This window comes from Muntiacus reevesi, chromosome 3 (assembly GCF_963930625.1).
Source record: "Muntiacus reevesi chromosome 3, mMunRee1.1, whole genome shotgun sequence".
Lineage (NCBI taxonomy): Eukaryota > Metazoa > Chordata > Mammalia > Artiodactyla > Cervidae > Muntiacus > Muntiacus reevesi.
In genome coordinates, this window is record NC_089251.1 from 87730786 (window position 1) to 87750713 (window position 19928).

Consider the following 19928-nt stretch of genomic DNA (forward strand, 5'->3'; position numbering starts at 1 on the left):
CTGGGCAGGTGGGGCTTGGTGCCTGCTGTGGGAAGCAGCACCTGTCTTTGGATGGGGGGCGGGAGGCAGGGTGGCCATGATTTCTGTCTGTCTGCAGGTGGAAGGGGCGTTTGTCCAGGGCCTGGGCCTCTTCACCCTGGAGGAGCTACACTACTCCCCCGAGGGGAGCCTGCACACCCGCGGCCCCAGCACCTACAAGATCCCCGCATTCGGCAGCATCCCCACGGAGTTCAGGGTGTCCCTGCTTCGCGACTGCCCCAACAAGAAGGCCATCTATGCCTCCAAGGTACCGTTGCCCTGGGTCTGTGCTGCCTTCCCGTCTGCACTTTGGGAAACCACCCTCCATGTGGGTCTGCAGGGAGCTCGAATGGAAGAGAGAGGGAGGGGCCTGACCTGAGCCTGCGGGCGGATAATGCGCGGGCGGGGCTGGGGGTGGGGTGAGGGGGGCGGTGAGCAGACCAGCCTGGGAGCATCGGCACGGGGCTGAGGATGACACCACCCCCGGTCATTTAAGCCAGCTTTCAGGGTGCACTTAGAGGGATTCCTTAGTTCAGTCTTATAGGTCAAGTCCTGACCTACTCCCACGTCTCTGGTGTGCATCCCTGAGGCTTGGTCCCAGAGATGCTCTCGCAGGTCCTGCACCCCTGTCGACTCATGAGGACCAGCCCATTCCCCGGTGCACACACTTTCACCTCCTTCAATGACCGCCACTAGACCTTAAGGCTTGATCAGCATGCCTGGATGGTTATAACTACCCTCTGTTTCCTCCATGTCCCCAATAAGTATGAAAAACAGTTAATTAAAATTCATTAAACTGATTGATACAGTTGTTGGTCTAAGAAGGAAGACAGATAATTACTTGTAATCAACGAGACACATCTCAGTTTACTTTCCTGCGGGAGGGCCTGGGACACTTGTGGTCCTTGCCGTCAGCTCTCACACTTTAGCATGCGTCGGGTCACTGGGGGCTCAAGATTAAAAAGGTAGCTTCATGGGACTCACCCTTAGAAATTTTGATTTGGTAGGTATGGGGTAGGGTCCTTAAACCTGCATTTTTTAAAAAAAATTTTATTTATATTTGGCCGCCTTGTGCTTTTGTTTCTGCGTGGGCTTTCTCTCGTTGCGGAGAGTGGGGGCTGCTCTCTACCTGCAGTGCCCAGGCTCTAGAGGACAGGGTCAGTGACTGTGTTGCATGGGCTTAGTTGCCCCTCAGCATAAATGATCTTCCCAGATCAGGGATGGAACCCGTGTGCCCTGCATTGGCGGGTGGATTCTTACACACTGGACCACGAGGGAAGCCCAGGCCTGCATTTTTAACAAGTCTCCCTGCTGACTCTGTTATGGGCAGTCTCTGATCTATGCTTTGGGGGATGAAAGCATCTTTGCTAGAAAATAGTTTCCATCCTGTTGGTCATGATGCCTCTGTTTCAGCAACTTGTTAAGTATAATTATGGTGACTGTAAATATTGGTGACAGAGTTGCAGGTAGATTATTCCCTGAGGTTTATTGTTATGAGGAAAGGGTCAGATTTTTTTTTTTTGTCTGTAAAATATAATGCTTTATACAACTTTTAATGGTCCATTATATTCGCATGGTGTCATCAGAGAAAATCACACAGTGAAATTTAGAAGACATGTGCCCACAGGAGGAATCATTTATTAGACTGTGCTCAGCCCCTGTTTAATTTTGAGCTCCTGCCTTGCAGTGTGTGGCCGAGCGCAGGCAGGGGTCCCCGGGGTCTCCAGCCCTGCATTTGTGGAGGCTGCGCCCCCCCCTGATTCCCTGCCCGTGCTCTGCTCTTGTCCACTCAGGCGGTCGGGGAGCCGCCTCTCTTCCTGGGCGCCTCCATCTTCTTTGCCATCAAGGATGCCATCCGCGCGGCTCGCGCTCAGCACACAGCCGGTAACGCGAAGGCGCTCTTCCGGCTGGACAGCCCCGCCACCCCAGAGAAGATCCGCAACGCCTGCGTGGACAAGTTCACCACCCTGGTACGGGGCCCCCGCAGTCCACGGGGGTGGGGCCACAGGCCGGGGAAGTTCTGCTGCAGAGGGAGGGCTGCGATGTTAGGCTGTCTCTCAGCCTTCCTGTATGTTAGGTGGGAGGCCATGGGTTCACACTGCCTGCTGCCATGATGCACCACCTCCAACTTGCAGGAAGATAACAAGAATCACCTTAAAGCTTCAGCTTGGGCTGGGCCTCCTGAGAGGAAGGAGGCTGTGTGATGCACTTATCACACACTGATTTCATTATTTCCATAAAGATGAGGGTAATGGATAAAACTCCAGAAGAGCCTGACCTTTAGTGTCCACCAGTGGCATTTCTGAGACCCTTCTTTGTTAAAGACACTGTGTGAGGTACTAAGGAGACGGAGAGGGGAAAAAAAGAATTTGTGAGATGGAGCACATTTGTTCTGTGATGACCCTGTGCCATGCTGATACCGGGGATGCGTAGGTGCCCTGGAAGACATTGCAGCCTTTTCGGACACCAGCTGATTGCCCTGTGTGGTGACTGGTCACTGCCTTGGAGGTGTGTGTAGCAGTGAACTCCATGGTCTCTGGAATCATTTGGGGAGGTCCCTGTGTGATACTTGTGGGGGACAGTGCCTGGTGAAAGGAGCCTGTGCAGGACAGATGCGTCCACTGTCGGAGCCTCAGAAGCAGCCCTGTCTCTGAGCTGGGCTGAGTGGGCCTTGCACTCACTGTCCAATGGCTTTTCCAGCCTCTGTTGAGTTAGCAGAACCAGATTCTTCCCGATACCCAAGTTGGATCTCCTCCTGGGCATTTGATAGGAAATGTGATAATTTTGGGTTTCAGAGGGGGAAGGTACAGGAGGGTCCCTGGGGGCAGGCAGATCTGCCGTCAGCACAGAGGGTGAGGGAGGCGGAGGGGTCTCCAGTCAGGCGGCCCTTCAGGTTTTGCAATAGCTTTAGCTTCAGGGTGAGACACACACAGACCATGTGCAGGGCTCCCAGGCAGTAAGGATGCCTACAACTGTGCAGCAACCTCGTTGTAGCCCAGAGCCTTCCCACCATGGCCTCGGGGCTGACAGTAACCCAAACCCACCTCCTTTGAAAGCAGAGTTGCCGCATGGTTCCCAGTAAGCTCACAGAAATTGCAAAGTTAGCTCCTTGGAAACCATCTGACGCAGTCAGTGATCTGATGCAGAAGTCAGTGATCTGATGAGCCCCTCCCTCTGAGGCCCCGGACTCAAGCAAAGATCCTAACCCAAGTGCCTTGGCTATGCTGCAACACAGCAGTGATTTAAAATCCCTGCTATGGATTTTCATGAGCAGCTGATCCATGAGCCAGCTGGGCTTTTGAAGGACTGTGAGTGCCTTGTGAGAAAGGACCACTTCTGTATCTGGTCATCCCTGTATCCCCAGAGTCTGCCACAGTGCTTGACACATGGAACACATACAGTGAAAATTAATGAGCGACCGGGATATTATGGGGTCCTGCCCTGGAGGCATTCCCCACCGCTGGGACTGCAGAGTGGTGTTTGGTCTTGGGTGGTGGTTGGCAGTGATGGGATGTGGCAGAGTCCTGAGCTGTAGGAAGACCCTTCAATCAGTTCTCCATTGTTCCTTCCTAGTGTGTCACTTGTGTACCAGAAAACTGTAAACCCTGGTCTCTGAGGGTCTGAAGAAGAAGCCCCACAGGAGTCTTCTTATGCTACCCTGGGGATTCCATGGAAGGTGGAACTTGCCCTGCAGAACATGAATCTGTGAAAGTCTCAGGATGACAGAGGTGTTATTCCTCAGGATGGTGGTTGGAAGAACATTGAATGGATTGGAAGATTTTGATAAAAATATAATTTATAATCATGATGATGAACAAATTCAAAACTACTAGGCCCGAATGGCTAATAGACAATTAGCATCATTTCATGTCTGTTTTAATCACGTATTTGAAATAAGTGTAGGAAGTATTTGTGCTGTGTCCCAACTCCCTGGACAGCTTGTATACGCTTAAATGTTGACAGCATCTTTCCTTCAAAGAAGATTCTCACATGCCTCCAGAAGCTTAAAACAGAGTTACTCTAAGTCTGTGTGTCTTCCTCATAAAGCTTTTCCTTTGATTCAATAAACATCATATTATAACCTCAGATCCACACTCAGATTTGCAATGGGACAGCGGGGTGCAATTCAAACCTCTAACCACTTCATTGGAGAGAATAAAGAGATAAATTCATTACTTGAATTGTCTTCATTTAAAAAAAATTTTTTTTTATTTACTTGTTTGGCTGTACTGAGTCTTGGTTGTGACACACAGGATCTTTTAGTTGCTGCGTGTGGGATCTAGTCCCCTAACCAGGGATGGAACCCAGGTTCCCTGCATTTAGAGTGCAGTCTTAGCCACTGGACCACCAGGAAAGTCCCATGAATTTAATCTTCTTAAGTTGCATAAAGTAAGATTAATCCATAAAAGCAAAAGCCAACCAACCCAATTATTCAGTACCTACAATGTGCCGGTTTCTTCCTCTTCCTCTGTGCTTTAAGAAATGATCGGGCTTAAAAATCTTCAACTGAAGCCAGTAGTTCCCATCTAGAAACGAGGCTACTCGAACTAAAGTCAGCTGGAGAAAAAACAGCCAAGGACCCTGAGTTCTCATCCCAGCTGTTTGTCTTTGTGACCTTAGACTGCCACTTCCCTTTTCTGTGCTTCATTTTACTGCAAAATGAAAGGATTGGACTGGAATACTCCCTTAAGGTCTTCTTCGGATGCAAGAGCCTATAAATATATGACCTGAAAACTCCAGTTACTTAAGAGAGCTGCAGGGCTCAGAGACACGACTCCTTTTCTCTGGTGTGCTATCTGGGTTTAGATTCCCCCAAGTTGAAAAGAGAACAGGAGAAAGGCAGGTGTTCCCTCTGCGGGCTCTGACGGGTGATCTCATCACTATCTGGTGCCGATGGACAGTGTCGCCAGGTCACGTGCCTTCACTCTGTGAATATCCAGTGTTCTACTGGATGGGGTCCACGGTTCTGGCCTGGGAGGACTGTGGAAACTGTGCATTGGAGCCCGGTGCTTGATGTTACTAGTAAATGAAACTGTCCGCTGGTTGGCACGTGGGAAATGCTTATTAATCATCATCATCATGACAGATGCTGACATCTGCCATATATTAACCAGTCTGCATTGCTCGTGAATGCACACGCCAAACTCACACGTGCACACACATACACACATGCACTTCCCTACAAAATTCCTTTCCTCTGAATATTCTGGATTGTTTACAGCGTGGTTAAAACTGAAGCACTTTAGAAATAACAGCAGTATTTGCACTGAGATCTGCACAGGTCTGTTTCATTGGTTTTCTGGAACTTTCGATCAGGGTATGGTTAGGGTATAGGACTTGGCCTGAAACAGACAGGTCAGCTGTTAATACTGAGGCTATCAGGGCTGAACAATGACCGTGAATTCCCTTCTGAGCTTAGGAACAGAGGCAAGGCAGGGTGGTCGTGAAAATCAAACAGGCAAGCGCTCTGTGAGCTATAAGTCACCTGCAGTCCCAAGCCGTCGTCCTCCTCAGACTTGCTTGCTGGCCTTGGCTTGCTGTCTTCCTCTGTAAACCGCTTCACCTTGAGGGTCCGTGGGCCTGGGATGCCAGCATTGCCTGCAGTATCACACGGCAGCCGGCAGGGGGCGGTGGAAGACCAGACGTGAGACCATGCCGTCCAGCGGCCCAGCAGCATGGCCATCTGCTATGGGTTAGATTCTAGGCAGCGTATTTAGTGTCTCAGAGCAGGCCGGACACCTTCAAAGTTCTCTTCAAGAGCCGGATTGGAAGCTGACTTAGGGTGTCAGACTGACAAAAATCTCAAAGGAGCTCAGAAGACGGGGGTCAGCTGCGGGAGTCTGCGCTTCCGGTAAACAGCTGGCGGGGCAAGGCAGGTCTTACTTTCTTAGTATCTGCAACTTGCCAGGTGCCGGTTTTCACATTTTGCTCGTACGTGTGTGCTCAGCCGTGTTGATTCTTTGTGACCCCATGGACTGTAACCCACCAGGCTCCTCTCTGCATGGGATTTTCCAGGCAAGAATACTGGAGTGGGTTGCCATTTCCTCTTCCAGGGGCTCGTCTGGACCCAGGGCTTGCTCCTGAGGCTCCTGCATCTCCTGAATTGGTAGGTGGATTCTTTACCTCTGAACCACCTGGGAAGCCGTTTTACTTATGAAATCTCATTTAATCATCCCAGTGGCCTTGGGAGGTAGCACTTTAATCTCTGTAACAACATGAAAAAGAAGTCCTACCCATAGCTGTGCAGAGGGATTACTCATGGGCATTGACTCCTGGAAAACAGGCTGCGACTGAGCCATGTGGCTGGGGAAACCTGGCTTATACTGGGCGTTGATCTGCCTGTCAGAGTGGACCCATGCTACCCTGGCTCCCAGAGGTTGGTGGAGGCCCCCGAATGCCTATCTATTCATCTGTACTTTTGGCAGCTTAGGACTCTCACGATGGCTTGGCCAAGTTGTGGACTGTTGTCAGAGGCAGGTGAAAACTTCCTTCTACTCCAGTTAAGGTGGCTGGGAAGCCAGGACAGGAGGACAGGATGGATGGAGGTTGTAGGAGGAACTCCGGGCAAGGGATAAGGGCAGAAATTGTCCTAGCTGATTGATTTACAACTGGGAACATCCCTGAGCCCATGATATTTTTATCTTCAGTGGAGGGGGAGCCTGGACCATTCCTGCCGCTGCCTATTTTAGGTCCTGGGACAAAGCTCTTTGGAACACACAGCTTCCTTGATCTGCTGAGGCTTGAAGTCACCCTGGGGCCCCCAGGCTCAGGGACTTGTCCTTGTCTTTGTTCTGGTCTTGGGGGGGAGCATGATCCCAAGGCAGGAGACAGATCCTGGGACAATCGTGTCACCTGATACAAAGCAGCCCACCAGAGGAAATGGGAATGTCAGGAACTACCCAGAGGGTTTGGGCGTCATCTCTGTCCTAGAATGGGCCTGGCCCTGCCTGACCTTACACAGTCCTCTAGACCAATTCACATCCTAGAACTGGAAAGGCCCTGGGAACCATCAGACTCAAGCTTTTTGTTTAAGAGCTGAGAATCATAAACCCTGAGAGGGTAACTAATTTGTCTAGGGTCCCACAGCCCTTTCATGAGAGAGACAGGCTTATGACAAGACTGCCTGAATTCTGGTCCAGGTGCTTTAAACTAAATCGTGCACCCACTAGTGGAGTGAGCCTTCTCTTAGGCAACCTCAGATTGTGGGGGACATGCTAGAAATCTAGTCGCGTGGGTGGGAAGAAGATATGGAGAGCTTGGAGCCCAGGACAAGCCCTGTGGCCGGAAGGGACTCATACCTCACTCATCTGTGTTCTAGGATAGGATGCTGCAACGGGAATCCTTCTGAAGCCCTCCAGGTGGGACCAAACAGTGTGAAACATCCCCTTGTTCCAAATGAGGGCCGAAGTAACCTATGCGAGACTTGCAGGAGGGATGGCTGAAACTGACTTTGCCGCTTTTAGCTCATGACCTACCTCAGGGAATCAAGAAATGAAATAGAGAGTTTGAGAGACTGGAGGGAAAGGATGTCTGAAGATCTTTGAAGAGGGCAAGATGTATGTCCTCTCTGTTGAAGAGAAGGGAAGGAGGGAAGAGGGAGGAGAGAAAGAGAGGAAGATTGTGTGTGAGGTAGGGAGAGGGGGAGCTTCACGGGGTGCACTCAGAGACCCAATCCTGAGAGCTGCTTGAGAGGCTGTGTTTGGATCAGCCCGAGGTACAGAGCAGCAAGGAGAAGGGGATGAGAGCGAGTTACATGTCCTCCAGTGTTCGGGCAAGGATACCAGTTGTGGCCACACTGGAGGGAGCCACCCATGAGGACTGCCTGGAGGGGGAGATGTAATCCCAACAGAGGGAGGGACCATTTTATGCCCAGGATCAGCTTGCTCCAGTGGCCATGAGAAATGCTCTCACATCCCTGCCTGCCTCCTCTGTTCCAACCTGACCTCCTCTACCACGCTCCTCACTCCCAGCACAGATCTCTCACCAGGGAGGAAGGTGGCAGGGCTCTCCACTGTGCCTCTGTGATGGCTGGCGCCCGATACCCGGAATCTCTCACTCAGAAATCTTCCCTGAGAGAGAGCCCTGAATGTTGGGGGAGGAGGCTTAGGGGCAGCGGTGCCCAGGCTTCTCCACTTACCCTGATGCGCTCAGAACATCAACCCAGGAGCACAGAGTGTGTTTCTGGGAATCCGGCAGCTCTTGGCTTGCTGCCCCCTCCCCCTGCCTCCCCATCTTCATCAGAGCCTAGCTGGAGTGGTGACCAGGGTCCTTCCTCTGTGCAGCCAGTTGTCCTAATCATCAAGTGTTGGACTGACCCATGCGTAGGCCCTGTGTTCTTCCCATGAGATGTGGATTCCCTGGGGTGCCCCTGGCTGTGTGCTGTGCTGGGGGGGAGGCTGGCCTGAGCACCTGTCCTGGGCAGTGGCACCAACATGCCTCAGGCAGCTCTTGGCTGTTTCGGAACTGAGGGTGGGCAGGCCAGTTAGCTCCTCTGAACCCTCCTCTTTTCATCTGTGAAATAAGCTTGGATAATCATACCACTCATGCAAGAAATTATTGTTTCCAAATGGACACCCATGAGGTCTCTATCTCAGCATGGGAAATTGCCCTTCCTGCAATAAAATTATAAATGAAGGCACTCAACTTTAATATCTGCTTCCAGTCCTTTATCAAACCAATATAATTATTTCATGCTATAGTTTCTTAAAGCATTTCTATGTGTTGAGATAATTACACAAAAGTGTATCTGATTATAAACACAACCCTCAAAACATGACTAATAGACCAGACCAAGTTATCGTCCTATGATTCTGTGAGAAAAACACAGATATATCCAAAACACTTTTCATGAAATACCTCTTCTTTTCCATGACTGCAACCAGAACTAAATACTGTGTATAGAAATTACTTGTGGTGATTAAAGCATTTGAGAATCTAGACTGATCATTAACATCTTACTGAGACAAACTCTATACGTAAACTCTGTGAAAATAAGTTCCTATGATGGGCTGATGGAAACCTCTAGGAGGGCTTTGTCAGTTACTCATCCACCCAGCTTAATCCACTCATTTAGCCATTCATTTGTTCCTTTATTCAAGAAGAATAAAATGGTTTCTATTTAAAATAAGTATTTGGTTATCTATCTGCCTGTGACACTATTTTCCTATAACAGATATTTGAAATTTAAGATGGTCCTCTTATTTTATTTAAATATAGATATTTCCATTACTTTATATTTGCTCCAGTTATTAAGCAACTCCTTCAGCTCCACAATAACTCTTCTCTCTGCTCAATAAAGCTGGGGCGAAACGGTGTAAACCGCATTCTTGCTCCGTCTGCGCCCTCTGCTATAGTCTGACCGTGGGGCTGGAGGAGGAGATGGAGGTGTGCTCCATTCTATTAGTATTTGCTTCTTTTCTAAAAATTAAATTTATTTTTAAATGAAACAAAGATGAACATTTTTAATGATAAAAGGTACAACTCACAAAGAAGACAGACATCATAAAACTATTTGACAACTAACAACAAAGAAACAGAGATACCTAAAGCAAAAATCAGAAGAAATAGGGAAAAGAAAAAAATACAATCATAGTGAGACATATTAACATTTTTCTGAGAATATTTTATCAAATGTATAAAAAATAAGAATAGGAGCATCTTGAATGATGCATTAATAATTTAAATTAATAGATTTCTACTTAGATTAATTTATATTCATCTTACATCCTATATAAATATATTTAAAGTTTTTTATCTCATACACTGTTATCAGATGTCCATAGGACATTAAAAAAAATATAATATAATATATTATAATATATATTAAATATATATTATAATATATATTAAATTATATTAAATAATATAAACATTACTAAATTTCAAAAAGTAGAATTTTTTTGGTGATTCAGTTATACATGTACCATATATTATTTTTTAAATTATTTTTCACTATATGTTACTACCAGACATTGACTATGTTTCCCTGTGCTATACAGTAAACCTTTGTTGCTTGTTCCATATTTTTTTTTAAATTAGAAATCTAGCATCCTATTCACACTAAGTCAAACAACTGAAATCAAAATGTCATAAATTTTTTAGTTAAGCAAAAAGTCATGTTTTCTAAAATATATATATTATACATATTATTTACATACAAGAGCTTTTCTACTGTGCTTGGCAAAGACATGAGAAAGAACATCAAAAAAAAAAAAAGAAGAGATGAAGAAATTGGAAAACATGAACTAAGTGAAATGGGAGCCCTGAATATGAGATGGAAGAAGTGATGCAATCTAGATAAAAGTAAAAGATCCTCATATAGTCCAGTTGTTTTTAAACATGGCTGCTCATTAGAAACATTTCTGGTGGAAAAAAGCAATACCTGGGCATCTGTATTTTTCAAAAAATTCCAAGATAATTCTGATATGCATTTGGATTTTAAAAAGTGATTACAGGTTTTTCTATTAAATGGTAGTTTTGGTGATATAGAATTCTATTATTTTTCTGTTGACCAATCATGATACAATGGTTTTAAGTGAGTAATAGTTACAAAATCACAATAGTAAAAGATGTTTATCAGTTTTCACAATCAATAGCCAGACCAAAAATAAAAGATAGTTATAGTTGCAAGCCATAGTGGGAACATGATTATCCTAACAATATAAAATAATTACATACAATTTGGGGGGTCAAGTAGACTAATGTGATGAGTAGAAGTGCATACATGCACATGTTTTCATCTGCTCAGCTGGTCTATATCTTTGGTTGGTGCATTTAATCCATTTACATTTAAGGTAATTATCAATATATTTGATCCTATTACTGTTTTCTTAATTGTTCTGGATTTATTTTCTGTAGGCAGCTCTTTTCCTTCTTGTTTTCTGCCTAGAGAAGTTCCTATAGCATTTGTTGTAAAGCTGGTTTGGTGGTGCTGAATTCTCTTACCTCTTAGCTTGTCTGGAAAGCTTTTGATTTCTCCATCAAATCTGAAGGAGAGTCTTGCTGGGTAGAGTATTCTTGGTTGTAGATTCTTCCCTTTTCATCACTTTAAATATATCATGCCATTCCCTCTGGCTTGTAGAGTTTCTGTTGAGAAATCAGCTGATAGCCTGATGGGAGTTCCTTTGTGTATTGTCATTTTTCCCTTGTTGCTTTTAATATTTTATTTCTGCCTTTAATGTTTGTCAGTTTAATTACTATGGGTTTCAGTGTGTTCCTCTTTGGGTTTATCCTGCCTGGGACTCTGTGCTTCCTGGACTTGATTGACTATTTCCTTTCCCAGTTAGGGAAGTTTACAGCTATTATCTCTTTAAATGTTTTCTCAGGTCCTCTCTCTCTCCTTCTGGGACCCCTGTAATGCAAATGTTGATGCATTTAATGTTGTCCCAGAGGTCTCTTAGGTTGTCTTCATTTCTTTTCCCTTTTTTTTTTTTTTTTTTCTATATTCTGTTCTGTGGCAGTGATTTCCACCATTCTGTTCTCCAGGTCATTTATCTGTTCTTCTGCCTCAGTTATTCTGCTATTGATTCCTTCTAGTGTATCTCTGTTCTTTAGTTCTTCTAGGTCTTTGGTAAACATTTCTTGCATCGTCTCAATCTTTGCCTCCACTCTTTTTCCAAGATCCTGAACCATCTTCACTATCAGTATTCTGAATTCTTTCTCTAGAAGGTTGCCTATCTCCACTTCATTTAGGTGTTTTCCTGAGGCTTTATCTTGTCCCTTCATCAGTGATGTAACTTTCTGCTTGTTCATGCTGATTCAGTTCAGTTCAGTCACTCAGTTGTGTCCAACTCTTTGCGACCCCATGGAGTGTAGCACGCCAGGCCTCCCTGTCCATCACCAACTCCTGGAGTTTGCTAAAACTCATGTCCATTGAGTTGGTGGTGCCATCCAGCCATCTCCTCCTCTGTCATCCCCTTCCCCAGATTCATCTACCTGTCCTCCCTTCTCATTTTCTTATGCTGTCAGTATCCATCATCCATCAAGCTCTTCCTTTCTATAGTCACAAATATTTCTAGGTCCATTTTTCAATTATTCATTGTCAGAGCAATTCATCTTATTAAACAATAACCAGCCATACAAGTTGTGAAACATCCTTTCCAAGAAAAATTTAGCAGTCTACATATGAGATATGTGCTACTCCCTGGAAGGAAAATAAAAGATGAATAAAGCTCAGATGCTGCCCCGAGTGGGCTTCCCAGGTGGCACTGGTGGTAAAGAACCCACCTGCCAATGCAGGAGATGTAAGAGATGCGGGTTTGATCCCTGGGTTGGGAAGATCCCCTGGAGGAAGGCATGGCAGCCCACTCCAGTATTCTTGCCTGGAGAATCCCATGGGCAGAAGAACCTGGCAGGGTAGTCATAGAGTCACAAGGAGTCGGACAGGACTGAAGTGACTGTCCTGAGTATCACATCATCTAGCAGGAGAAATATGACGTATGTCAATAACCTAATTATATGACCCAGGTGGACCATGGTAATGGCTGAAGAGGCTCGGGAGCAGAATGCTCTGAGACTTAACAGGGGACACGCCTATAGATGGAGAAACCAGAGAAGGCTTCATGGAAGTGGTATTTGCACTGAATGATGGTGCTAAAGGATGGTATGTTTCCTATTGCTTCCATAACAAATTACCACAAATTTAGTGCGTTAAAACTACATTTGGTAATGTACAGCGTGGTGACAATAGTTAATCATACTGTCCTACATATTCGAGTTGCCAAGAGTTATCATCACACAGTTTTGTAGGTCAGCTATGTGTGGCGCTGCAGGGTCCTTCGCTTAGTTGCACAGGGTCACAATTAAGGTGTTGGCAGGGCTGTGTTCCTTTCTGGAGGCTCCTTAGATGCATCTGCTTTCAAATTGTCAGCTGGATTCAGTTCCTTGTTGTGGCGAGGACTGATTCCTTGCCGGCTGTCAGCTGGGGGTCTGTGTTTGCTCCTAGCAGCCACTCCCATCCCTCCTCACACTTTCCATGTACCCCATATCCAACCCCCCAGCAGTGGGAGTTGAATCCTCTCATGCTTTGAAACTAACTTCTACCTCATCTCTTCTGACCTCAGCTAGGGAAATTGATTAAATCAGGCCCACTTAGGTAATCCAGGCTCAGTTCAGTTCAGTTCAGTGGCTCAGTCGTGTCCGACTCTTTGCGACCCCATGAACTGCAGCACGCCAGACCTCCCTGTCCATCACCAACTCCCAGAGTTTACTCAAACTCATGTCCATTGAGTCGGTAATGCCATCCAGCCATCTCATCCTCTGTTGTCCCCTTCTCCTCCTGCCCCCAATCTCTCCCAGCATCAGGGTCTTTTCCAATGAGTCAGCTCTTTGCAGGAGGTAGCCAAAGTATTGGAGTTTCAGCTTCAGCATCAGTCCTTCCAATGACCACCCAGGACTGATCTCCTTTAGGATGGACTGGTTGGATCTCCTGGCAGTCCAAGGGACTCTCTAGAGTCTTCTCCAACACCACAGTTCAAAAACAATTCTTCAGCGCTCAGCTTTCTTCACAGTCCAACTCTCACATCCATTCATGACCACTGGAAAAACCATAGCCTTGATTAGACGGACCTTTGTTGGCAAAGTAATGTCTCTGCTTTTTAATATGCTATCTAGGTTGGTCATGACTTTCCTTCCAAGGAGTAAACGTCTTTTAATTTCATGGCTGCAATCACCATCTGCAGTGATTTTGGAGCCCCAAAAAATAAAGTTTGACACTGTTTCCACTGTTTCCCCATGTATTTGCCATGAAGTGATGGGGCCAGATGTCATGATCTTAGTTTTCTGAATGTTGAGCTTTATGCCAACTTTTTCACTTCCCTGGTGGCTCAGACGGTAAAGCGTCTGCCTACAATGTGGGAGACCCGGAGTTCAATCCCTGGTTCGGGAAGATCTCCTGGAGAAGGGAATGGTAACCCACTCCAGTATTCTAGCCGCCCCCGCCCCCCCGCCCCCGCCCCAAAAAAGGAGCTCAAAGCAATCCAGGCTAATCAACCCATTTTCAGTCTGTAACCTAATTAACATCTGCAAAGTCCCTAGTGCCTTGCAAGGCAGTGCATTTACAGGATCCAGGGATTAGGGTGAGCACATCTTTGGAGAGCACCTATCCTGCCTGCCTCTAATGCATAGAAGTTACATATGCTGGGCGTGGCCAGAGGGCTGTTCAGGCAGAGGAAATGGAAAGGATGTATCTTGGAGGCCAGAGACCTCCTGCAAGGAGCCGTGAGAACAGCCAGCTTTTCTCCTGAGGTGTCTTCTGAACGGTAGGATATGTGAGCTCTTGGGTAGAGTAACAGCCTCTGAATGAGAATAAGGCAAACACAGACAACTGACCGAGGGGTGTGGGACGTGCAGGGCCACCTGCCTAGTTCCACGGTGGAAGCGAGAGACCTGATGCGCATATTGAAATTTTCAGCGTTCCAGTTTATCTTTTTACATTAACAGATTATATTCGCAGTGTTCTAGTATGTCCTCAAAGTTCTCATCTATAAGCACCCGGACTATAACATATTTTTCACTCCCTGGGACATCTTAAATTTATTTCACACATTACAAAGAGAAGTATCCTGATAAAGTTGTATATTCACTGTCCAGATAAAAGGGAAAAAACACAAAAGTGGAAGAAAATTAAGTCATTTATTTTGAAAACCAAACCACTAGGAAAATATATCACAGTCTTGAAACAGCAAAGACAATATTATCATTTCAAGTACTAAGTTGGTAAAAAAAACAAGGTCCTTATCAAAATGATAAGGGGCCAGAACTGGGGCAAGAACAACACATGTAGCAAAGGCCCTGGCAAAAGTGGTATTTGGTAATGGAGGGCAGTCCCTTTATCACTCTAAAGGAGCCACACAGTTCATCCCCGAGTTGCTTACTTTTCCTCCCTTGACTTTTTTGTTGCCAGGGGATTGTCTCAACAAAGCTCTGTTATTTCAGGGGGCAAAGGAAGCAACACTGGGTTTAGGCTTTCATTCTGTTTCATGAAAAACAGATTTTCCCAAAGCCCGTACTTCACAACCCTCTTATTTAAGTAGCTAATAGTTCCTCTTTCACTGTTCGTTCCTGAATATGAGCATATAATACTGTCAAAATCCCATTTCCCTTTAAGGCCGAGTGTCACTGTAAGATTGTCTTGTTGCTTGGCTGACTCTGCTGCAGGCGGCCTCAGGGCCCACCATGGCTGCCAGTGAGAGGGAACACTTGCTTCCCTTACCAGTGTGATATTGCTTCTTACATTTTTGCAGGGTCTCCAGGCTGAATGATGTAATGTGTGAGAATTTTAAGAAACACACATCCACATCTTGATGGAGAAATGAGTACCTGCAGGGACCCTTTCAAACTTTTCATCCGAACTGCCTCTCCCAACTTTACATCTTAACGTCATGCCCTTGTCTATAAAAGAAAAACAAGCAAAACAAACCCCCGAAAGCCCCCTGCCCCTTTCGACATTAGTGACTGCATGGATTTTATTAGTTTGTGGAAAATGTTGTAGTGATCCTTCTGGTAAACAGCAGGTGGGCAATAAATAGAAACACCTCTTTTCATACTCCACTAGACCATAAGCAGGTTACATGAACCTGCCGGCCTCTTGGTATCTGTGTAGTAAGAGAATCCGGTACCTTGGAGGGCCCTGGTTTGGGACAGGGAGACTCCTATTGGCAGGAGAAGTACTTGCCCATGAAATTCAGGCTCACAACAAACCTCCTGTGCTATCTGTGACCCAAATTTTAGCACCGTTTTTTTTCCATTTCACTTTCTAGGATTGAAACACAAAGGAACCAGCATCCAGAGGAAAGAAACACAGGCCTTAGACGTGCTGCCATCCTTAATTTCCTCATTCCTTAACTCTCCTTAAAAGACCCAAATCCCCACTCCTCCTTTTAAATCGATTCCTGCCCTCAGCCCTGATGGCCACTAGCAGACAGCTATTTCCCCATGGATGAGAGCGACTCCTTCATCTTCCTGGTCATGGTTGGGATGAGGTTCATGTGGTCATCCACACACTTGGTCACGCAGGTCTCCAGCTGCCGCTTCACCTGAAGCTCCTTACTCCCTGCATCTATCGAATCTTTGGCCTTGTCATTGCAATACATAGTGCACCGGGCCAGGCGGTCCTGTGGCAAGAAGGAAAAGGGTAGAAAAACTGAAAGGTTGACCTTCATCTGCCAAGTGCTTATCATGTGCCACGGTCTATCCTACATGTTTTGGCTTGACGTGTATTATCTTGATCAATTAAAGGGACACGATAGTGGAATTGACCAAGATTGTCCTGTTTAAAACAGAGGCTGGCACCATGAGGGCCCAGACAAAGCATTATTAGAAAGCAGGTGAATGACCAAATAAATTGTAATAAGTCCCTTCCAGGAAGCAAGAAGGAACTAGAGGCTACTGTTACTCAACTACAGACTTTCAAACACCTTGATTTTATAAGATCTGTCATAGCTACAGAAAAATACTCAATTCAACAAATATTTATTGAGCTTCTACTATGTGCGAGGGACTCTACTGTTGGGGAATACAGCAATGAGTAAAACAGGTGAAGCTCTTTCTTTCACTGAACTGATGTTCCAGTGGAGGGAGATGGACAACAAATAAGTGAAGACGTTGGGGAAACAGCTGGATATATGAATCTGGATAAGGAGTGAAGCTGGTCTAAAGATATGAATGCAGGAGGTGTCAGCATATAAATATTTGCTATGAGACTACAGAACTAGATTGAGGTCCAAGCATAACCCTGGGCACTCCAGTCCTCTTCAGAGGTTGGAGAGAGTAAAAAAGACAGTAAATGAGAACAAGAAAGGAGCTGGGGGTGAGGGGGTGGGAAACGACACGACCAGGAGAGTGAGCTATCCTATCCTGGTGGCCAAATGAATAAAGATTTTTAAAGAAGGGGAGAAGAGTGATCCACTGTGTCAATGATGCAGGTAGACTGAGTAAGATGAGGAATGAGAACTGTCCATTGGATTCAGCCCCATGGAGGGGAGTGGCAAGAGTGGGCCTGGCGCAATGAATAAGTAAGTCTGATTACAGGACTGAACAGTGAATGGAAGAGAAAGTTGTACAGTAATTCAAGAAGCAAACTTTAAAAAAAACCTGTAAAATAAAGTGTCAAACACAAAGAAACCCTTTGGAGTTTCATGATCTTGGAGAAGTTATCCTTTTACAGTGCCAGTCATTTTGAAGAATTTTATATAGAATATAAAAATGTTTCACATTGGATATAAATTTGTCCACATGAACAGAATCCCAGGCTATGAAATACTGATTCAGAAGTGGGCCCTCTTTCACCCAAGTTTCAGGAAAGTATACCCAGAGGAAGGGAGTAAAAGGAAGCTGAGGACACCCTTTGCTTCTCCAGAGAGAAATATGGGGCAGGGTGGGGGCAGAGGAGACTCTAAGTGACCTGAGAGAGGCTTGCGAGTCAGGCAACAATGAGTCAACAAAAATAATGCTTCGTGTAAAGGACTGCTCCTTAGTGACACAGGAGCTGCCCTCTGGATACAGCAAGTAAGGGCATCCTGGGTGGGAAAACCCATAAAACGATGGTAGGATCTTGCTCTAATCTGTACCTTTTAAAGACTGGCTTATTCCACTTTCCTGGGGATTCTGCTATTGTAAGAATGAACTAACACATTTTACAAAGCTTTATACTGTACAGTATACATATATTTGATGTCTATGGGGGAAAAAAAAAGCATAAGGCTCTTGGTCATGAATTCCCTTTTGCATTGTTTCTATGGGAAATTCTTACAGCACTCAACCTCTAGGACTTTTTCCAAAATTTTAAACCCTGTAAAGACTAGCTGGACATAGGACTGTCACAGATGTTAACACAGAAAGAAGACACTAAAGCCAAGAATTCTGAACCAACGCTTGTCATCTGCAAAAGAGCAACACCTAGGGCTGAAGTGGTCTGACTGGGGTATTCCTCACCTGGAACTTCTCCAGCTCGCTGGTCACCAGGGCCTGGGCTTGGGCCAGAGGTGCATGGCAGCGCTCAATGCACTGGTGCACTTGCTGCATGGACGCCTGGCTTTCCTCACAACAGGCGGCGCTGCACCGGAACATAAGGCCCTGTGGGGGGAGGGCAGAGACGGGTGAGGCAGGAAAGCCTTCGGGCAGAGATGACCACCGCCGAGTGCAGAAGAGGCTAGCAGGCGCGTCACACCTGCACCTCTCCTTAGAACAGACACCAAGAGCTTAAACCCACGACAGGAAACATTATCCTCGGTGCCTAGCAATGTTTCATTGCTGCTAGCTCACTGACAGTTGTTGAACCGAAGGCTGGGTGGAGAAGGAGGGTGGCGGAGGATGAGATGGAGCCAAGTTCTGAGAACCAGGTGCCTAAACCACAGGGTTCAGAGGTCAGCGATCTAGTAACCATCCACCAGGGGGCAATTGGTCCACTGACTCCAGGGGCACCTTTACAAGCGAACCCCACCAGGCGGTTCGGGAAGTGGGATCAACAGCCGCACAACCTTCAGGGGATCAAAGCGGAACAGCATGTAAGGCAGTGCTGCGCGAGCCGAGCAGGACCAGGCCACTGAGGAGGCCGACCACTGCCGCCTTTCCGGTCCTTCACCTTGGCAGTGCTCTTTGGACGGGCTCTGGCTGCTCACCTGCGAAGCGGCCGCGCAAGAGAGCAGGTGGGGGAGGCTGAACACCTTACTCCGGGGGCTTCTCAACCCTGGCAAGGGGACACCCCCTCCCCCGCCTGGCCTGGGGGCCAAACGGCCTTGCGCGTGGCGAGGGCGCACAGATTTCATTCGCTCAGCCGAAGCTCCAGTTCTAAGAGTGACCATTGTTTCCAAGGACGCAGCGACGACCCCAGGGATACCCCGACCCGGGTCTGCAGACTGGGAGGCAGCGGAGCGGAAGGATCCTGAAGCGGCTGCGGAAAGGGGCAGGAAATCCCGGACCGTACTCGCTCCCCCCCACCCCGGGTCGGCTCCCGCCCCGCTACCTGCATCTTCCGGATATTCTCCCTCTCCAGACTCTTCACCATGGAGTCCACCGCCTCCTGCACCCGGAGTTGCTGCTGCAGCTCCGCCATGGCGACCCGCGCGGTTCCCGGCTGCGCCGGCGCCCACATGGACTCCCGCGCACGGGCCCGCCCCCTCGTTGCCACTTCCCGGGTCACCGCGCGCGCCCTCCCCCGGCCCACGCCGCCCCCTAGCGTCCGAGAGGAGTAACTGCAGCCCTGGCCGCCCGCTCCCGCCGCCCTCCGGGGTCCCGGCCTCGGCGTCCCCACCCACCCCGCGGGATTCTTTACTAGGTCTGCGCACGTCTGTTAGTGTCAAACGGTTCTTTCTCTCCTTACCTGTCTGCGTCCCTGTTCCCCTCGCTTACTTAAAGTTCTTTAAATTCATTTTTGTTTATTTTTTAAAAACTGAAGTAAAGTAATGCTCAAAATTCTCCAAGCCAGACCTCAACAGTACGTGAACCATGAACTTTCAGATGTTCAAGCTGGGTTTAGAAAAGGCAGAGGAACCAGAGATCAAATTGCCAACATCCGTTGGATCATAGAAAAAGCAAGAGAATTCCAGAAAAACATCTACTTCTGCTTTATTGACTTTGCCAAAGCCTTTGACTGTGTGGATCACAACAAACTGAAAAATTCTAAAAGAGATGGGAATACCAGACCACCTGACCTGCCTCCTGAGAAATCTGTATGTAGGTCGAAAAGCAACAGTTATAACTGTACATGGAACAACAGGCTGGTTCCAAATCAGGAAAGGCATACGTCAAGGCTGTATATTGTCATCCTGCTTATTTAACTTATATGCAGAGTACATCATGAGAACTGCTGGGCTGGAGGAAGCACAAGGTGGAATCAAGATTGCTGGGGAAAATATCAATACCCTCAGATACGCAGATGACCCCACCGTTATGGCAGAAAGCAAAGAAGAACT

The 19928-nt window shown here is 46.8% G+C and overlaps 2 protein-coding genes across 2 annotated transcripts in view; one reads left to right on the plus strand and one right to left on the minus strand.

The window, feature by feature from the left end:
- XDH (xanthine dehydrogenase) overlaps window positions 1–3642 on the plus strand; it is a 59986-nt gene extending 56344 nt beyond the window's left edge. The window contains exons 34-36 of the mRNA XM_065927402.1: window positions 98–286; window positions 1812–1988; window positions 3592–3642. Coding sequence (XP_065783474.1) covers window positions 98–286; window positions 1812–1988; window positions 3592–3642 — 417 coding nt within the window. The remainder of the gene's footprint in view (window positions 1–97; window positions 287–1811; window positions 1989–3591) is intronic.
- Window positions 3643–14630: 10988 nt separating this feature from the next.
- On the minus strand, window positions 14631–19129 carry FAM136A (family with sequence similarity 136 member A). The gene is made up of 3 exons (XM_065927403.1): window positions 18980–19129; window positions 17950–18090; window positions 14631–16130 (listed from the first exon to the last, which is right to left on the minus strand). The coding sequence occupies exons 1-3, from the start codon at window positions 19106–19108 to the stop codon at window positions 15942–15944; spliced, it is 459 nt and encodes a 152-aa protein (XP_065783475.1). The 5' UTR covers window positions 19109–19129; the 3' UTR covers window positions 14631–15941.
- Window positions 19130–19928: the final 799 nt, after the last annotated feature.